This window comes from Delphinus delphis, chromosome 6 (genome assembly GCF_949987515.2).
Source record: "Delphinus delphis chromosome 6, mDelDel1.2, whole genome shotgun sequence".
Taxonomy (NCBI): Eukaryota; Metazoa; Chordata; class Mammalia; order Artiodactyla; family Delphinidae; genus Delphinus; species Delphinus delphis.
The window spans coordinates 12831170-12853001 of record NC_082688.1 but is presented as its reverse complement, the minus strand read 5'-3'; the positions used below and the strand labels follow the sequence as shown (position 1 = coordinate 12853001).

The 21832-nt window shown below is 45.3% G+C and overlaps 1 protein-coding gene across 4 annotated transcripts in view; it reads right to left on the bottom strand.

The window, feature by feature from the left end:
* Nucleotides 1-21832, bottom strand: part of TTLL11 (tubulin tyrosine ligase like 11) — a 270093-nt gene that overhangs the window by 34870 nt on the left and 213391 nt on the right. For all 4 annotated transcript variants that reach the window (XM_060014202.1, XM_060014203.1, XM_060014204.1 and 1 more), the window contains one exon: nt 19444-19550. In XM_060014202.1, the coding sequence (XP_059870185.1) occupies nt 19444-19550 (107 nt within the window). The remainder of the gene's footprint in view (nt 1-19443; nt 19551-21832) is intronic.

Genomic DNA, 21832 nt, shown 5'->3' with positions numbered 1-21832 from the left:
TACAACAGTGGATACAACCGAGAGGTGCAAAACAATTTAAGAAGGATTGTTTAAGGAAACCCAAAGACAATTGGGGGTTGAAAATAAAACCAAGGAAACTGAAGCCTCTGGTACCTACAGCTGCAGCAAACATTAAATACAGCCCAGCTCCCAGCCAGGTTAACATAAAACCTCACACTTAAAGCCTGATTGCCTCAGTTCTTAGTACCTGATATATCATGTCCAGCTTTCAACCCAAAATTACAACAGCTGCTAAAAGATGAGAAAAAACCATGGTCTGAAGAGACAAAGTAAGCATCAAAATCAGACTCAGATATGAAACAGATGTTGGAATTATCTGACAGAGAATTAAAAATAATGATGATTAATATATTAAGGGCTCTGACGGAAAAAGTAGGCAACATTCAAGAACAGATGGGCAATGTAAGGAGAGAGATGGATACTCTAAGAAAGAATCAAAAGGAAATGCTAGAAATTAAAAACACCAGCACCGAAATGAAGAAAGCTCTCAATGGGCTCAGAAATAGACTAGACATAGCTAAGGAAAGAATCAGTAAGCCTGAAGATACGTCAATAGAAATGTCACAAACTTGAAACTGAGCAGGACCCTGTGGGGCCCCTGGGCATGGAAGCATTTCTGTCCCCTGTTTCTTGTTTGTAGGGAATAGACTCCATGACCTTCCCTGAGTCCCAAAGGGCAGATTCAAACAGTTGTTAATCAGGGAAGGGAGGGGATGCAGAGACAAGGGAGGAGCAGGAGGAAACAATAGTGTAGGCTTGGGGCAGGGTCCTCATTCTGCCTCAAGGGATACACATAAAAATATATTTAAGCTCTTCTGCAGAACTAAAACCCCCACCAAATGGAAGATGCTAACTATTTGATGAAGTTTTCTTCAGAGAGGATCAGGAGACCACCTGAGGCCAGATTAAAGGAATACAGGCCCTGCACACACACAGATCCTTATCAGCAATGCTGCCCTTGAACTATTGCTATAAAACTCCTCACCAAATTCCCCGGGGGTTGGGACACACAGTTTTTCAGGGCAAAAGCCCACTGTATCTCCCTTTGCCTGGCAAAACAATAAAGCTATTCTTTTCTACTTCATCCAAAACTCTGTCTCCAAGATTTGGTTCAGCACCAGTGCACAGAGGTCGAGCTTTCAGCACCAAACTGAAATGAGAAGAGAAAAACGAATGAAAAAAAAAAAAAACAAACCTGAGGGACTTCTCTTGTGGCACAGTGGTTAAGAATCTGCCTGCCAATGCAGGGCACACGGGTTCAAGCCCTGGTCTGGGAAGATCCCACATGCCACGGAGCAACAAAGCCTGTGCTCCACAACTACTGAGCCTGTGCTCTAAAGCCCACGAGCCACAACTAGAGCTCGTGTGCCACAACTACTGAAGCCCGCATGCCTAGAGCCTGTGCTCTGCAGCAAGAGAAGCCACCACAATGAGAAGCCCACGCACTGCAATGAAGAGTAGCCCCCACCCACCACAACTAGAGAAAGCCCGCGCACAGCAACGAGGACCCCATACAGCCAAAAATAAATAAATAAACAAATAAATAAAATAAAATAAAAAAACAAAAAAACCCTGAATGTCCAGGAACAGTGTCTTTGGACAACCTAGAAGAAATGGATAAATTCATAGAAACAACCTACCAAGACTTAGTCAAGATGAAATAGATAATCTGAACAGACCAATTACTAGTAGGGAGACTGAATCAGTAATCAAAAACCTTCCAACAAACAAAAGTCCAGGACCAGATGGCTTCACAGGCAAATTCTATCAAACATTCAGGGAGAGCTAACATCTTCTCAAACCCTTCCAAAAAACAGGAGATGAGGGAACTCTTCCAAACTCATTTTATGAGGCCAGCATTATCCTGATACCAAAATCAGACAAGGATGCCACAAGAAAAAAAAAGTATAGGCCAATACCCCTGATGAACATAGATGCAAAAATCCTCAACAAAATATTAGCAAACTGAATTCAACAATACATTAAAAGGATCATACACTATGATCAAGTGAGATTTATTCCAGGAATACAAAGGATGGCTCACCATCTGCAAATCAGTCAATGTTGTATACCACATTAATAAAATGAAGGATAAAAATCATATGATTATCTCAATAGATGCAGAAAAAGCATTTGACAAAGTGCAACATCCATTTATGATAAAAGAAACTCTCAACAAATCAGGTATAGAGAGAAGATACCTCAACAGAATAAAGGTCATATATGACAAGCCCTCAGCTAACGTCATACTCAATGGTGAGAAGCTGAAAGCTTTTTCTCTAAGGCCAGGAGCAAGACAAAGATGTCCACTCTTACCAATTTAATTCAACATAGTATTGGCAGTCCTATCCAGAGCAATTAGGCAAGAAAAAGAAATAAAAGGAATCAAAATTGGAAAGGAAAAAGTAAGATTGTCACTATTTGCAGATGATATGAAATTATATATGGAAAACCCTAAACACTCCATCAAAAAACTGCTAGAACTAATAAACGAATTCAGTTAAGTTACAGGATACAAAATCAATACACAACAATCTGTTGCTTTCTATACACTAATAACAAACTATCAGAAAGAGAAATTAGGAAAACAATCCCATTTACAATTGCATCAAAAAGAATAAAATACTCAGGAATAAATTTAACCAAGGAGTTGAAAGATCTATATGTTGAAAACTGTAAGGTATCAATGAAAGAAATTGAAGACAAATGAATGCAAAAATATTCTGTACTCATGGATTGGAATAATTAATATTGTTAAAATGTCCATACTATTCAAAGTAATATACAGATTCAATGCAATCTGTATCAAAATTCCGATGACATTTTCCACAGAAATAGAACAAACAATCCTAAAATTTGTATGGAACCAAAAAAGACTCTAAATAGCCAAAGCAATCTTGAGAAAGAAGAACAAAGCTGTGGGCATCACACTTCCTGATTTCAAACTATATTACAAAGCTATAGTAGTGAAAACTCTATGGTGTTGTGATAAAAACAGACACATAGATCAATGGAACAGAAGAGGGAGTCCAGAAATAAACCCATGCATATATGGTCAATTAATTTACAACAAAAGAGTAGAGAATATACAATGGGGAAAGGACAGTTTCTTCAAGAAATGGTGTTGGGAAAATTGGACAGCCACATGCAAAAGAATGAAACTGGACCACCATCTAACACCATACACAAAAATTAACTCAAAATGAACTAAAGACTCGAAACTAAGACCTGAAACCATTAAACTCCTAGAAGAAAACATAGGCAGTAAGTTCCTTGATATAGGTCTTGGCTATAGCTTTTTAATCTGACACCAAAAGCAGAAATGAACATCAAATTAAAAAGTTTCCTTTGCACAGCAAAGGAAACCACCAACAAAATGGAAAGGCAACCTACTGAATGGGAGAAGATAACTTCAAATTATATATCTGGTAAGGGGCTAATATTCAAAACATATAAAGAACTCATACAACTCAATGGCAAAAAATTCCAAACAATCTGATTTAAAAATGGGCAGAAGATCTGAATAGACATTTGTCCAAAGAAGCCAACAGGTATCCGAAAAGATGTGCAACATCATTAATCATCAGGGAAATGCAAATCAAAACCACGATGAGACAGCACCTCATGCCTATTAGAATGGCTATTGTCAAATAGATAAGAAATAATGAGTGTTGGCAAGAATATGGAGAAAAGGGAATCCTTGTGCCCTGTTGGTGGGAATGTAAAATGGTGCAGCTATTGTGGAAAACAGTATGGAGGCTCCATAAAAGATTAAAAATAGAACTATAATATGATCCAGCAGTTCCACTTCTGGGTATTTATCTGAAGAAAATGAAAACATTAACTTGAAAAGATATATGCACTCCCATGGTCATTACAGCATTATTTACAATAGCCGAGATATGGACACAACCTAAGTGTCCTCTGATGGATGACTGGATAAAGACATTGTAATATGACTATTATTCAGCAATAAAAGAGAATGAAATTGTACCATTTGCAACAACATGGATGGAGCTCAAGGGCATTATGCTAAGTGAAATAAGACAGAACAGAGAAAGACAAATACTGTGCATCTCTCTTATAGATGGAATCTAAAACAAAAAACAAATTAAAAAAACCAACCCAAGTTCATAGATAACAGAAAACAAACTGGTGGTTGCCAACGGTGGGGGGGTTGGTGGGGGAGAAATGGGTGAACTGTTTTTGTTTTTTAGTATAAATAAATTGAATTTTTTAAAAAAGAATAAAGTAAAGGAGAATGTCTTGGAACAGTGGGACAATACAAAAGGCTTGAAATACAATGGGAATACCAGAAGGAGAAAAAAGAAAGGAACAGAAGAGATACTTGAAGTAATAATGGCTGAGAATTTTCCAAAATTAGTGAGACATCCAAACCACAGATCCAAGAAGCTCAGAGAATGACAAGCAGGAGAAATACCAAAAAATTAACACCTATACATATCATATTCAAACTGTAGAAAACCAGAGACAGAGAAAACCTTGACAGATGCCAGAGGGGAAAAACACCTTACCTATAGAGGAATAAGAAAAAAATTACACCAGCATCTCATCAGAAACCATGCAAGAAGAGAGAGGAGTGAAATATCTTAAACGTTGAAAGAAAAATCCCATAAACCTAGAATTCTGTATCCAGAGAAATTATCCTTCAAAGGTGAAGGAGAAATACTTTCTCAAACAAAAACTGAAGGAATTTGTTGTCCATAGACTTGCCTTGCAAACAATGTTCAAAGAAGCTCTTCAGAGAGAAAGAAAATGATCTAGGTCAGAAACTCAGATCTACATAAAGAAAAGAAGAGCATCAGAAAAGGAATAAATGAAGGTAAAATAAATCTTTTTTATTTTTCTTATTCTTAACTGATCTAACAGATAACTGTTCAAAGTAATAACAGCAACAATGTGTTGGGTGATTATAGCTTAGGAATAAGTAAAATGAGTAACAGCACAGTTATTAGGGAAGGGGGGAGGAATTGGGAGTCCTCTTTTACAAGGAACTTGCACTCTCTGGGAAGTTGTATAGCACTATTTGAAAATGGGTTTATTAGCAGAAAAAGTACACTGCAAACTCTAGGACAACCACTGATTTTTTTTTTTGCGGTATGCGGGCCTCCCACTGTTGTGGCCTCTCCCGTTGCGGAGCACAGGCTCCGGACGTGCAGGCTCAGCGGCCATGGCTCACGGGCCTAGCTGCTCTGCGGCATGTGGGATCTTCCTGGGCCGGGGCACGAACCCATGTCCCCTGCATCGGCAGGCGGACTCAACCACTGCGCCACCAGGGAAGCCCTAACCACTGATTTTTAAAGAAGAAGTATAACTGATATATTAAGAGAGAAAATGAAATCTTATAAAATGCTCAATTAAAACCAGAGAAGGCAGAAAAAGAGGGGAAGATAAAAAAGAAACAAAGAACAAGGGAAATAAATGGAAAGCAGTTACTAACATGGTAAATAGTAATCCAGCTATAGCAATAATCACTTTAAATGTCAATGGTTTAAATATATTAATTAAAAGACAGAGATTGTTAGAGTGGATTTAAAAAAGCAAAATCCAACTATATATTGTGTACAAGAAACCCTATTTAAACGTAAAGGCATAGATAAAAAGTAAAGGGATGGAGAAAGATATATCATGCTAACACTAACTAAAAAAAAAAAAAGCTGGAGTAGCTAACATTAATTTCAGACAACGCAGACTGCAGAACAAAGAAAACTATCAGGGATAAAGGTGGGCATTATTTAATGATAAAGGGGTCAATTCTCCAAGAAGACAACAATCCTTATCATGTATGTAGCTAAAAACAGAGTGTCAAAATATGTGAGGTAAAACAGATAGAAGTGCAAGGGGAAATAGACAAATCCACTATTATAGTTGGAGATTTCAACACCCCTCTATCAGTAATTGACAGATCCAGCAGGCAGAAAATTGGTAAGGATATAGTTTAACTGAACAGCACCATCAATCAACTGGATCTAATTGACATGTATAAAATACCTTATTCAACAAGAGCAGAGTACACATTATTTTCAGTTCACACAGAACATTTACCAAGATAGACTATATTCTCAGCCATAAAACATAACCTAACAAATTTAAAAGAATAGAAACCATACAAAGTATGCTCTCATACCACAATGAAATTAAATTAAAGATCAATAACAGAAAGACAGCTGAAAATTCTCCACATATTTGGAGATTAAATAGCACATGTCTAAACAATACATGGGTCAAAAAATAAGTCTCAAGAGAAATTTAAAAATATTTTTAACTAAGTGAAAATGAAAATAGAACTTACTGAATTTTGCGGGAGGCAGTGAAAGTAGTGTTTAGAGGGACATTTAGAGCCTTGAATGCATATATTAAACAAAATGAAAGGTCTTAAATCAATTATCTAAACTCCCATCTTAGGAAACTGGAAAAAGAAGAGCAAATTAAATCCAGAGTAAGCAGAAGAAAAGAAATAACAAAAACTAGAGCACAAATCAATGAAATTAAAAACAGGAAAGCAATAAAGAAAATCAATTAAGCCAAAAGCTGGTTCTATAAAAAGATCAATGAAACTGATAAACCTCTAGCCAGGCTAAGCAAGAAAAAAAGAGAGAAGATTACTAGACTACTAATTAGTAATTAAAATTACTAATATCAGAAATGAAAGAGGGTTATCACTACTGATCCCATAGACATTAAAAGGATAATAAAGGAATATTATGAATAATTTTGTGTCCACAAATTTGATAACTTAGATGAAATGGACCAATTTCTCTTTTTTTATTTTGTTTTCAATTTCTCTTTTTTAAAAATTAATTAATTAATTTACTTTTGGCTGTGTTGGGTCTTCATTGCTGCGCGTGGGCCTTCTCTAAGTTGTGGCGAGTGGGGGCTGCTCTTTGTTGCGATGCATGGACTTCTCATTGCGGTGGCTTCTCTCGTTGGGGAGCATGGGCTCTAGGCATGTGGGCTCAGTAGTTGTGGCTCGCGGGCTCTAGAGCACAGGCTCAGTAGTTGTGGCACACGGGCTTGGTTGCTCCGCGGCATGTGGGATCTTCCCAGACCAGGGCTCGAACCCATGTCCCCTGCATTGGCAGGTGGATTCTTAACCACTGTGCCACCAGGGAAATCCTGGACCAATTTCTTGAAAGACACAATTCAACAAAACTCACACAAAGAGAAACAGTTAATCTGAATAGGCTTATATCTATTAAAGAAATTAAATTAATAACCTTCTAAAAAAGTAAACACTAGGCCCTGATGGTTTCACTGATAAATTCTACTAAACATTTAAGAAAGAAATGATACCAATTCTCTACAATCTCTTACAGAATACAGAAGCAGAGGGAATATGTTCTAACTCATTTTATGAGGTCAACATTACCCCAATACTAGATAACGGCATTACTAGAAAGGTAAAACTACGGACCAATATCTCTCATAAACATAGATGCAAAAATCCTCAACAAAATATTAGCAAGTGGAATCCAATAATGTATAAGAAGAATTATTCACCACAACCAATGAGATTTATTCCAGATACGCAAGGCTGCCTCAACATTCAAAAATCACTTAATGTAATCTATCACATCAACAGGCTAAAGAAGAAAAATCATATGATCATGTCAATAGGTGCAGGAAAGGCATTTGACAAAATCCAACACTCATTCATGATAAAAAAGAAAAAAAAACACCCCCTAAAACTCTATGCAAGCTAGCAACAGAGGGGAACTTTGTCCATTTGATGAAGAATAGCCACAAAAACCCTACAGCTAACTTCATATTTAATGCTAAGAAAATAGGTGCTTTCCACCTAATATTGGAAACAGGACAAGGATGTCCCCTCTCACCACTCCTGTTCAACATTGCACTGGGAGTCTTAGTTAATTCAATAAGACAAGACAAAACAAGACAAGAAGAGAATAGAAAAGGTATACCAAAAGATTGGAAAGGTAGAAATAAAACTGCCTTTATTCTCAAATGACACGGCTGTCAATGTAGAAAATCCCAATAAACTGACAAACTTCTGGAACTAAGTGATTATAGTGACATTGTAGGGTACAAGGTTATTATATAATAGTCAACTGCTTTCCTATATTCCAGCAATGAACACTTGGAATTTTAAATTAAAAACACAACACCATTTATATTAGCACCCAAGTAAAATAAAATAAAATACTTAGGTATAGATATAGTGGAACATATGGAAGATACATATGAAGAAAACTAAGAAACCTGAATGACAAAAATAAAAGATCTAAATAAATGGAGAGATATTTCATGTTCATGGACAGGAAGACTCAATATTGTTTAGATGGTAGTTCTTCCCAACTCAATCTATAGATTCAACACAATCCAAATTAAAATCCCAGCAAGTTATTTGGTGAATATTTGACCAGCTGATTCTAAAATTTATATGGGAAAGGCAAAAGACCAGAATAGCCAACACAATCCTAAAGAAGAAGAACATAGAGGACTGACACTACCCAACTTCAAAACTTACTATAGTTACAGTAATCAAAACAACACAGTATTAGTGAAAGAACAGACAACTAGATCAATGGAACAGAATACAGAGCCCAGAAATAGACTCACACAAATATAATCAACTGATCTTTGACAAAGGAACAAAGGAAATTCAATGGAGAAAGGACAGTCTTTTCAACAAATGGTGTTGGAACAAGTGGACATCCATACTTAAAAGAAAAAAAAAATGAATCTAGACACAGACCTTGCACCTTTCACAAAAATTAACTCAAAATGGATCATGGACATAAATGTAAAATGTAAAACTATACAAGTTTTAGAAGATAACAGGAGAAAATCTAGCGGACCTTGGATTTGGCTATGAAGTTTTAGACACAACACCAAAAGCAAAATCCCTGAAAGAAAAAGTTGATGTTAGACCTTATTAAAATTAAAAATTTCTGCTCTGTACAGACACTGTTAAGAGAATGAAAAGATAAGCCACATAAACTGTGAGAAAATATTTGCAAAAGACATACTTGATAAAAGACTTGTATCCAAAATATACAAAGAACTCTTAAAACTCAACAATAAGAAAAAAAATTGGGCAAAGATCTGGACATCTCATCAAAGAAGATATACAAATGGCAAATAAGCATATGAAAAGATGCTCGACATCGTATGCCTTTAGGAAATTTCAAATTAAAACAATGTGGTATACCACTACACACCTATTACAATGGCTAAATTAAAAAAACTGACAATACTAAGTGTTGTCAAGGATGTGGAGCAACAGGAACTCTCATTCGTTGCTGGTGGGAATGTGAAATGGTACAGCCATTTCGAAAGACAGTTTGGCAGTTTCTTAAAAAGCTAAACGTAGTCTTACCATATGATCCAGCAATCACATCCCTAGGTATTTGCCCATTTTGAAAACGTATGTCCACAAAAAGAAACTGCACACAAATGTTTATAGCAGCTTTATTCATAACTGTCAAAAATTGTACGCAACAAAAATGTCCTTAAATAGGTGAATGGATTAACAAACCATGGCATATCCGTTCAATGGACTTTTACTCACAGATAAAAAGAAATGCGCTATCAAGCCACAAAAAGACATGGAGGACCTTTAAATGCACATTGCTAAGTGAAAGAAGCCAGTACTGAAAAGGCTACATACTGTACGATTCCAACGATATGACATTCAGAAAAAAGCAAAACTATGAAGAGAGTAAAAAGATCAGTGGATGCCAGGGATTCAGGGTGGGAGAGGATGAATAGGTGGGACACAGGGGATTTTTAGGCAGTGAGAACATTCTGTATAGTATAGTACTGTACTGGATACATTACATTATGCAGTTGTCAAAACACATAGGATGTACAACACAGAGTGAACTTTAAACTATGGACTTTAATTAATAATGATATATTAATATTTGTTTATTAACTAACAAATGTATACTAATGCAACATACTATAGAGGAAAGAGTATGTGTTTGGGGAGCATATGGGAATTCTCTGTACTATCTGCTCAATTTTTCTGTAAATCTAACACTGTTTCAAAGGGGTTTCCCTGGTGGCTCAGTGGTTAAGAATCCACTGCTAATGCAGGGGACATGGGTTCAAGCCCTGGTCCGGGAAGATCCCACATGCTGCAGAAGAAGTAAGCCCATGAGCCACAACTACTGAGCCTGCGCTCTAGAGTCCGCGAGGCACAACTACTGAGCCCACGTGCCACAACTACTGAAGCCCGCGCACCTAGAGCCTGTGCTCTGCAACAAGAGAAGGCCCCGCTCACCACAACTAGAGAAAGCCCACATGCAGCAGTGAAGACGCAACACAGCCCAAAATAAATAAATAAATAAATTTATTAAAAAAAACTTTTCCAAAAAAAATTGTCTATTAATTTTTAAAAATCCATAAATGTAGCTCATATTTGTGTCAATCACCAGCAGTCACATTAAGGGGCAGCATGTTGGAGAAGATTTAGTTAGGAGACGTGGGTCCTTGTCCAAGCACTGCTGTTTACTAGCGAGGTGCCCCCAACCAGTCTAATTCTCATTTCCTCAACTCTAAATAGCGGTGCTGTGAGGAGTGTCAAGTGCAGAGCTTTGCAGCAGTAAAGCCTGTGTGACCCTGTATCCTGCCTCCTTGGTAGCAGAGGAGCAGATGGGGGGAGGGGCTGCGGAGGATGCGTCTGTCATTGGTCACGTCTCCCCGATGGTCTTACCAAACACAGCTCCGCCCACCTTATGGATGCCTCGGCCTGGGGATATTTGGGGATTGGCAGTAGTCCTTCCATCTTTACTCATCAGTGTCGTCACTTCCTGAGGCTGCACAAGATGGAGGCTAGAGACCGGTTCCTGCTCTGTCCCTGACCCCTCTTTACCACTCTGAGCCTCGGTTTCCTCCTCCCTGAGTGGGGTCGTGGGAAGAAGACCACGCACAGGGGGAGTGTGAGCTTTCAGTGCACAAGTGGATTGGAAGACTTTTGTAATCTGAAAGCACGCACACGTGTCAAGAATGACAATGGTGGTTAAAACAAAGTAAAAGGAGAGCCGGGGGTACACTTACTAACTAAAGCCTTACAACAACCCAAGGTGGATGGCACTGGCCCGTTTTAAAGGAAACTGTGGCTCTTGGAGCTGAAGCGCCCCCACCCCCGACCCTGGGCTCCAAGATGGGAGGTGCAAGGAACCAGACTCAGCCTGGCTGACTCGCTGGTTCATGGCTCATGCTCTTCCCACAACTTCCATCCTGCTGCCGCTGTTCCTGCAAGATCTGGGATGAAGAAAAGGAAATAGCTGCATAAAAAAATTCATCTTTTTTCCTTTTGTCTCTTTTTTGGGGCGTAGGACCAGACAACGGCGGAGATCCTGTTCCCATGCCCTGGAGGTGATGGACAGGAAGGTGACGATCAGGCGCTCCAATGAAGGGGCTGTGGCGGTGATCACACGTCTCCAGGCGACACTCCCCGAGGGGACATTCATTACAGAAGGTGCAGCCTGCACGGCAGCAGCCCCAGATAAGCGTCTGCGCGGGAAGGGCGAGCTGGCATTTCTGTTGGCTCGCTTGCTTTTATTAAAAATAATTCTGACACTGACTATTTTGTAAGCGTGTAGGCACACATCCAGGGAGGCCCATCTGACTTTGAGATAATTTCAAGGCTGAAGAACATCGCTCGTGCCAGACACGGTGCGAGGCACCGCGTGAAACCCGCCTCCTGTACCGAGGAGGGAGGGGGCCATCCATGTATATGTATAAGTGAGGCTTCGCTAAACCTTCCAAGTAAAAATACTTTTAAATATTTCAGTACGTTGTTAACCACATACATTTCAGTTGGGGCTCATTCCAGCTGAGGAAAGTAGAGGAGGCAGATGATTTGCATAAGTCGACTGAGGAAATTTGGTGAGAGACAGTAACGAGACTCAGACACCCACAGATGTCAGCCGATCGTCAGGGTCCCGTCCCTCGTCCATCCCGCACACGTTTGCTGAGCACCTACTATGTGCCAGGCACAGAGCTAGGCTTCGTTAAGGCAGGAACGGCTTGGCGTCATGGAGGTTAGTCTAGCTCAAGGGGCGGATGCCACACGCTCGTTCCACAGTGTTCACTTCGCACTGTGATCGGTGCTGCCGAGGAGCGGCGCTGGATGCTGCTGGAGCCTGTGGGAAGGGGGAGCTGGCCCAGCCTGAGGGCGGCGCCTTGCGAGGAGGGCCTGGGCAGGGGTGTGTGAGGGGTGAGGGCTTCGGACAGAGGCAAGTGGCCCCGATGGAGGTCCTCCAAAGTGGCCGGCCACCTTGGCTGGAACGAGTGAGCGTGGGGCTAGTGACCGGAGGGGTGGCTGCACAGGGGGAAGGGTTCTCACTCGCTCCCCTGGAGCTGTAGTCGTGAGACCAGTGACTGCAGGCGGCTGATGGTGGACCCCGGGTTGAGAGGTGATGCAGGAGGAGGGCTGGAGGCCGCCGCAGCCAGCCAAAGGCAGGAGCACCCACAGTGTGAGAGCAGACGTGCAGAGGAGAGGGGACAGCTGGTCTTTGGAGACCGTGGCACACGTGGAGAGAAACTGGCCCTGACTCTCCAGGCCCGGCAGCCGTGAAGCTGGAGTGCTGCATTTCTTGCTAAAGGTCCCCAGCTTCACAGTATCCACCCCCCACCCCTACTTTCCTTGAGTTGGACACATGGGTTCCGCTTCCCAGCCAACCCTCCAACAGTGCTGTGTAGGACAAAGGGGCAGGGCAGTGAGGATGGGGCAGCCAGGCCAAAGGTGGGTGAGGGCCATCTTGGAGGGAAAGGAGGGGAGGCCCTGGCACTCTGTCGGCTCCGAGGGAAGGCCCGCTGCCACCACATCCCATCCCTCCCACAGGCTGCAAGTGTCTCCAGGCAGGCGTTTCTTCCTGTCTGTTCCCAGCACCTGCAGAGCACCTGGCACGAGTAGGTGCCCAGAAAGCATGTCCCGAGAGAGGGGTGCAGTCAGAGCCAGGTGATATCAATAGAAGCAGCCCCTTCTTACTGAGCATTTCCTACTCAGACCCTGCTCTGAGCACTTTCTGCTTTGTCCCATTTCAGCCGTATCAATGTTCTTATGAAGTGGGCGCCGTTATTATCTCCCCTTTTCAGAAGATGAATGTGAGGCTCAGAGGAAGTTACATAACCTGCGGAGACGACACAGCTTGCAATTTACCGGTCTCAGATTTGAAGCCAGGTTTGTCTGATCCCAGAGCCCGTGGCTTTGGTTATACTGCCAGTCAAACCGAGGCAGCCCCCCGAAGGCGGGCATGTAGCTCAGGAGCTCTTCAAGCAGTGGAAGAAACGTTTCTCATTTTGGTCAAAGAGCCTACAGCACATAGGAGACATTACACTATGCCACTCTGATTTTTCCTCTGCAAGCAAGGTGTGGGCCGAACACGCATACGTGGGTGTCGCGTGTGTGCTCACGTGGGTGGGAAAGACTCTCCGGTCCATTTTCTTTCTTGCTTTGCAATCACGTTTCCATTGCTTACTGGGAGGACCTCTAGTTTATATTTTAAAACAGCAAAAAATCTGGCTGTGAAGTGAGCAAAGCTGTCCTGAAGCCCCGAGCTGTCGGTTGTGGGTTAGATGGACCAGACACCAGATGCTGGGCTCAAGTGTTCCCTTTTCAAGTGAAATGTTTGTCTCTCACAGATGATGCCAGTGATACTGCCTTTTTTTTTTTTTGCGGTACGCGGGCCTCTCACTGTTGTGGCCTCTCCCTCCCGTTGCGGAGCACAGGCTCCGGACGCGCAGGCTCAGCGACCATGGCGGACCGGGGCACGAACCCGTGTCCCCTGCATCGGCAGGCAGACTCTCAACCACTGCGCCACCAGGGAAGCCCGATACTGCCTTTTATTGCCTAATCTTGATGCCCTCCTAGTCTCTCGCCACAGAGGAGTGAATTCCACTCTGGGAAGAGTAGAAAGCAAAGTCTCAATGATAAGGAGGTGTTCATGAGTGCAATTTACAAAACTGCCTCTTCACTGACAACTGTGTTTCTTCGTTTGGTTCTGGGCAATGAGAGGGCTACTACACCCCAAGTTTGCTGATACCACAAACAGATTTCTGTGCTCTGCTAGAAATTCTTTTTTAGATTTTTTTTTTAGATTTCTGTGCTCTGCTAGAAATTCTAGAATTGGAAACTGAAATCTTTTTTTTTTTTTTAAATGACAATTGACAATTACACTGGCCTGCTGCAGAGTGTGAGACTGCATATTACGAAATTCCACCACGCTCCTAAGTAGTCATTGGCATTTTAAGAGAGGAAGACAGTCTATTTAGAGAGCGATGGGCATGGGATGCAGCTGAGGGCTCCTCAGGTGGAGAGAGGTGGCAAATGGGCTGGGCGTGGGGGAGAGCCACGTGCTAAACGCGTGTGATCGCCGAGTCCCAGCTTTTGCTTTGGGTCACGAGAGCGTGGGGATGCTTATTCCATTACTAAAAGGAACTAGTTCAAAAAGCTAACTGAATAGAGCAGGCTATGCCTGGACCAGGATGGAGTGTCTCCCGAGCCAGGATCATGATTAACCCAGTTCTGTGCACCTGAGGTCCAATTTAAAAAAGCAATCAATAACGGGCCTATTTAAAAGGGTGGTCTGAGATTTAGATTTCATAATATGTATGCTTCTTCTTACTGTTTTTTTTTTTCCTCTCTAGTCTTTTTAAACACCACTTTTTCTTCTCCAATAGCAGGGTCTCCTCATGCAGGTCAAATGAAGGTTCATAAGGGCCTTGAGCATCGGGAATCTGGTTAACCCCCTTGGTGGGTACCGAAGTCTCATTAGGGCAGAAGGAAGGTCTGGGCTGGCTTCCAGAAAGGAAAGGTGCGTCAGCACTTGGACACACTGGGGTTTGGGTCGGGGTGATGGTCTTATTCAAATGGGCTGCCATTTTACACTGGACAACAGGAAAGCAGAGGGAGACCCCTATAGACCACCGCTCGTATAAGCCATGGTTCTCACACTCAGAAGGCCCTGCTTTGGGGATGGGGGACATTTTCTATATTGGCGTTCGTCTGCTCACCGAACATTCACTGGGCACCAGGTGAGATGCTTTTGCGTGCCCTGGTCGATGTGCCAGGCCCTCAGGGATACAGAATGCGCAGCGAGCGCCTTTTCTGGGTCGCCCACCACGCTAAGTGCTTTGCTTGTGCTCTCTCCTCACCCGCACGGCTCCCTCCTTTGTTGCTTCCCCCATGGGAGCTCTGGCCACCCCGTTACAACTTTCAACTGCACGTGCTTTTCATTTGTGTGGCTGGAGACGCTGGGTGTAACGGAAGGGCCAAGGATGAGCTCTGAAGGCAGGCCGTGCTTGGTTCAGATCCCGGGCTCCCCACTGTAAGACTTGACACGCTTGCTTAAGTTCACCCCTTTGAGCCTCAGCTTTCTCATCTGTCAAATGGGAATAGCCAGCCTTATCTCACAGGGCTGCATGAGACTTAAATGAAGCAATTCATAACAAGCATCTTTGATTTCTGTCCCATAGTCAATGTCCAGTACATAATCTCTATTATTTTTTTTCCTTGAGAATAGGGTCTGTAAAATAATTTCTTTTTATTCCAGTAGGGCCCAATACCTGGTAACACATTCATTACCCGTCTGTTGAATGAATGAATGAGTGAATGCACGAGTGAGTGCGTGCCCTTTGAGACTGAGAGCGCATGTTCTGCCCCTCTTCTGACTTCTTTCTCGCCAGCCCCACAGCAGCTCTAGGGCAGGAAAAGCTGCCCCAGCTCACATGGATCCACACCTCCGACCAGGCCTTTACTTCTTCTGACATCCAGCAGCTTCCTGAATGGTCCTGAGCACGCGGCTGGCTTCAGAAACTCCTTCTCCTTGAGAATCAGAGGTGCTCGAGCAGGCTTCTCAGGAGGCATCTGGGCCCCGGCCTGCACCAGCTAAGACAGCAGTGGCCCCTGCGCCCACGGGCACAGACGGCCTTCTCATTCCTGGCTTTAATGCCTAGCCCTCACTGCCTGTACGACCCCCCACCCTGGATGCTATTATTTCCTTTCAGGAGTGATGGAAACAGGAGAACAGGAGTATAAGCTCCAAGGAGGAAGGGAGACAGGTGCGTGGACGAGGCACCAACTCCCACTGCAGTTCTGCCTTCCTTGTGCTCTGTGAATTGACCTTTCACCTCCCTGCCTCACAAGCCCCCATCCCCTCCGCATCACTCAGATGAACAAGCCCTGCTCGGTGTGGCCCTGGACTGGGGACAGCGTCCTGGGCCAGGAGGTAGGAGGCTTGAGTGCAAATCCAGCTTCTGCTACTCACTGGCTGTGGGATTTCAGACAAGTCACTTTTGCTCTTGGCAACCTCAGAATCTGCTCTGTAAAATGGGATCTGATCAGCCACCTCGAAGGTCTGGTGTGAGAATTAGCAGTGATATTTGTACATCGGAGGTGATCTCAAAATTGCAGTTACTACTAAGGACTGTTATTCCACACACTCAGGGGCTGAGGCAGGGCGGAAAGGCCTGGAAGACCCCAGCCCCAGATTTGCGCATCTGTATGTTCTAAAAATAAGTATTTTTCTCATCTCCTTAGCTTGCTCAGCAGACAGAGAGACGCTGCAGACCCCAGAAAACCTCACCCGAGCCTGTACTGTGGGCAGCCCCTGTGGATTCCGCTGCTGGGGAGCAATTTAAGAGGCAAACAAAACATGAAAAGCTACTCAGAATTAACAATGGGGCCAGATGGTAATGCTAGTTTGAAGCAATAAAACATGATAAGTAGCTTCCTGCTGCTATTCCTGATCAACTTCAATATTTAATAATTCCACTGCCACCCCTGCCCCCTCATCTGGCCCCCTCCACAGGCTCCCGCAACGACGCCCCGCATTCGGCTCACAGAGCAAACACGTCTTCACTTTCTGAAGGCGTCAGCAGAAAGCAGGCGGCTCAACTGTCACATAAGCACCCTCCGTCCTGGAGACGATAATTCATCTGCCTACTTCTAAGAGGTTCCATCTCCAGCCTCTCCTGGTTGCCAGGGAAGGATGGAAGGCAGCTCCGACGGCGGAGATGTGATAGGAGCTCTCGCTTTGTCGAATCAGTGAGTATTAGCAGCCCCTGAGTTTTGCTTTTGAATTTAAGAAAGGGGAGCAGTAGGGAGCTGGGCGGTCACCTTGCTCTGGGACCAATAGCAGGAGGAAGCAACCGGAAGGGGAGGGTGGCAGCTTGGCGTTAAAGCCTTACCCACCAGCCGCGCCTCTGAGCCTCAATTTCCTTCTCCGTGTGAAAGAGATCATCGTGTCTACCTCTGGGAGGACTCTAGCCCATGCTGCACGTGTCAAGTGCCGGGCAGTGTGCTCAGCATGTAGGAAACACCCAAGACTGGCAGCTGGAAGCCTCATTATCAAACGTGAAACCACTTAGCAGACGATGCCCAAGTCCCGGCAGCCGCAGGAAGGGCTGCTGGTCCCTGTGGGCAGGGAGCTCGAGCCCAGGGCAGAGCCAGGGTGTGGGGCAGGATCTGGCGGGGAGCACCCTGCTCAGGATTCTCCCCAAGGGGAGCCCACTGATAAGATGAACTGTCCACGAGGGCCCCACAGGCTTTCAGACCCTCTGGCACAGGGCACCCCGGACAGCTGGTGCTGCTGGCGCCCTTTACGGAGGAGGAAATGGGCAGGACGAGGTGAAACGGCTTCTCGCGCTTACATCGTAGGAAGTGGCATTGTCAGTTCTAAGCTGGGTCTCCCAACCCCCCTGATTTCAGGTCCTCGCCACCCTATCGCAGGAGAAAACTGCTCCCTGAGGCGCCCCCTCTTTGTGTGTCCTTTTTGCAGGGAGGCAGCCGAGTGGAGGGTGGCCCCCTTGAGATGCAGTTTACTCGGCTGTGAAATGCGAACGTTCATACCTACTGCACTGGTTCACGGCAGAGACATTTAATGAGGGAATATGCATGAGAGCCCGCTGTAATTTTGTGATGAGCTGAACAAATGTCAGGTATGGTTATTATTATGGCTTTTTAGAAAAACCCCCTCTGGGAGGAAAAAGATCAGAAATTCATCCACCGAAGGCGGATTCTTCTTACCGAATCCTTCACCGGCCCCACGTGATCTAGGGGGTCAAGATCAAGCTCTTTCACGTGGCATTCAAGGCCTCGACAGCTCCTGCAACCCCGTCTCTGCCTCTTCTCCTTTCCCTCCTTGCTGCAGACCCTCCAGGCTACTTGGGGTGACCTGAGCCTTTCACGTGTGTCTCTGCCTAGACCAGGGAAACAGCCCTGAAGGGGGGCGCGTGTGCCACCCTGTCCCTCAGCTGATCCCACTCAGCTTCTGCAGGAAGTCTTCCTTGGGCCCCCCTTGCTCAGGAACTCCTCTGCTGAGCCTCCTGACAGCCTCTCTGTGCTTCCCTCCATCCTAGCACGCATCACACTAGCTACTGCTATGTTCTCATCTGCCTCCCAACTCTAGAGCCAGTTCCTCCTGGGCCTGAACCAAGTGCTGTTCACTCCGGTCTATCCGGGGCCTGGCCCCGCTTATACCCTGGAAATGTGTGGCGAGGGATGAACCTACCAACGAATAAGTGACTGTTTCCAACATAAATAGAATCAAAGCTTTAGGCAAAGGATTCCAGCAGTGGAATTAGGATTTGGGTGGGCACAGCCTTGGGAGCAGAAGTCAGGACGGTGCTCCTGAATTCAAACTCAGCTCCATCCCTCCAGTGAGGTCTAGAGCTGATAGTGTAAGCAAGCCTCCCGGGACAGACCCTACCCTCCACCGCCCCACCCCCACCCCCGCCCCCCCCAACCCCGTCCTCCATCTGCTTTTTGTTTGTAGAAAAACTTTAGCTTCCTAGGCCTTCCCCAAGTTCCAAAGAAGAAATTTAATCAAAGAAGTGAGAAAATGCAGAAACAAAGGAAAACAGTCAAGCAAAACAAAATAATAATAATTTAGTCATTAAACAAAGTCCTCCTCAAGGGCTATAGATAACATTCCGAGCCACGTCCTTTGAGCTGTTTTGCAGATACTGAAACCCCCGCCAGGTGGAAGAAGTTAACTGCATGCTGCCCACAAGCACGTAGACCCCAGACGGGCTGGAACCAGAAGGTTGATGATGTTGACTCCCAATGACCTCACCACCAACCAGTCAGAAGAATGTCCACGAGCTGATCACACACCCCGCGACACCTCTCCCTCACCCTGCTTTTAAAAACCTTTCCCTGAAAGCCACTGGGGAGCTCGGGCCTTCTGAGCTGCCTGGACTCCTTGCTTGGCCCTGCAATAAATGCTGCCCTTTCCTTCACCACAACTCCGAGTCAGCAGGTCGGCTTTACCACACGCAGGCGAACAGACCCAAGTTTGGTTTGGTAACCATAGGATGACCTTCCTCCTTCCCCCACCTTGACCCTTAACAAGAAGAAACAGATAATGTACCACCCATCCCTCTCTGTCCTCCCACAGGACACGGCAGAGGCCAGTCATCAGGTACCTGAATCCCGCTGGTCCACGGTCATGGAGTTCCATCTCCTCGTGATGTCAATGTAGAGGATGTCCACGGCGGCCATGGACAAGCTGCTGCTACTGAGCTTGCAGTTCCTGCAGAAGACAGGAAAGGCCACGTCACTGCCAGATCCGACCCGTCCTGTCCTGTCTGGCTTCTGTGCCTTTGCCCGGGCTGTGTTCCCCGCCTGGAAGGCCCTCCCTCGCCACAGCTGGAACTAGAGAAGGGTGAATGGCAGGGAACCATGGGAGAGGAGGCTGAAAATGGAAGAGCTGAGGTCAGATCCTGTGGGTTCCTGTAATGTGGTTCATTAGGGCTCTAAAGGGCTGGGAGGAGGAGGGACTTTAGGATGGCAAGTCTTGAGTTGAACCTGGCTCTACCACTTAGAAGCAGATGGCTCTGATTAAACTATTTCCCCTTCTTGAGCCTCAGTTTCCTGACCTATAAAACAGGCAGTCTTGATTACAGTCACTGTGGTCTGCAAAAGTGCGCAGGCGCGCTGAAAAGAGCATGATTTGGGCCTCGGACAGACCAGGACTGAAATCCCGGCCCTGCTGCTTTTTCTAGCTAGTGTGGCTGTGGACCATTTACTTAAATCTTCGGTGCCTCTATTTGCTGGTCTCTTAAACGAAGATAATAACACCCGCCCACACGGCTGTTGTGAAGAGGAGACGAGGCGGGGCATCCCAAGGCCCTGGCACCTGGTTGGGCCACGACAACTATTGGTTCCCTTCCCGATCTCTCTCTACTTGCCCTCTTGCTCTCAGAGCTGCGACCATCTAGGCCCCTTCAGAGGCTGCCTGAGGCTGACCTTTCAGTGAAGGCCCTGTCCATTCTGGAGGAACGGGGCTTGCTAGTCAGAGTGTCTGGATGAAAGAATTCAGGCTCTCTGTTCGGAATGTAGGCAGCCCTCAGCTGGTCCAGAGGCACTTCCCTCCTGAACCAGATCGTGCCGGGGAGGCGAGTCCCACGACAGGCTGGATTTGCCCTGGGAACCCCGAAAGCTAGACCTCGGGACCAGCTGTCTGGCTGAACTACACTGCATGCTGCTTTCAACTTTCCAAGTGTGTCCACATCCGTCGCCCCAGCCATGATAAAGTGGTTCTTTGGTTTCCCATTTGTCATCATCCCTTGCGTGAATAGCTCCCTTAGGAACCCGAGAAGTCGGGGGTTGATTGGCAAGCAGGATTTGCGCATCCCAGAGGCCCCTCTCCAAACCCATGCACACCCCTGACACGTGCCCACGTGTGCCCAGCACGGTGCCTGGACGAGGCTGGTGCTCCTTATATGACAGCATCCTCCCTCCCTCCCTCCCTCCCTTCCTTTCTTCCCAGCCTGTATTCCTCAGGCCATCAATTCACATCCTGCTTCCTCCTGGGCTCCGGCTCTGTATTTCAATCACAAGTCGCAGTGGCAGACTTCAAAGCACATCAGCACACAGTCACCGAGCCTCAGTGACAACATGTCAGCGGATGCAGAGCTTTTCATGTCACCCGTCACTGGGATGGCTATCTCCATTGGGTCCTGCTGGGGACCCGCTCCAGTCTCTCCCAAGGTATATTCTAACAGCCTGCACTGTTCATTTCCAAAGCTTCGTTAGGAGTGGCTACGGGTTTTCTCTCATTATCGTATCCATGTCCTCTGGACCACTTGCTCCCCACAGGACAGGAGCGCTACCTGGCTTGCTCTGTGGGTTAATGGAGTATAAAAAGGGAAACCAAACTGACCACCGGTATATGGTTATTTTTTTCCTGACAGGTAGAAATTAGAAGTGTCAGACCTTTAGTAGGAGTCATAATTTACCAAAGAGGATTCTCCATTTATCCCTTTTCCCAAAGTAACTTTCCCTCCCTAGTGACACCTGCAAACACAGTCGATGGTAACATTTGCTGCTGGGGCAGGGGAAGGAGGGGTCTGTGCTGGCTGCCGTAGACAGGAAACGCTTTAGAAGAAGTTTGATCCTGTGGGCACTTCCTGGGCACCATCTGTATGCCAGGCCCTTTCCTGCCCATGAGCTCTCTGGATCTTTATAACCACTTTATGAGGGAGGTGTTCTTAGGCCCACTTCAATGACGGGTAAGCTGAGACTCAAGAGAAGGGACAATGGCTTGCCCAAGATCACACGCTGGGATTCACATCCAGGCCTCCCCTGGAGGATAGAGTAGTGGACTTGGGAACTTTGGGGAGCAATGGGGAGGTGGCCCAGCCCAGAGCTTCAGGAAGAGCCCAAGATTCAAGAGACAAAGTCTCAGGTAACCCAGAAAGTCTGGAGCCTCTAGAGAGGCCCTGTTGGGAAGCTTTGGGATATAAGGCTGGGGGGTAAGACAACCAGGGTCACTTGGAGACAGGTTTTCCTAGGTTTATCCCCGTGGTCACC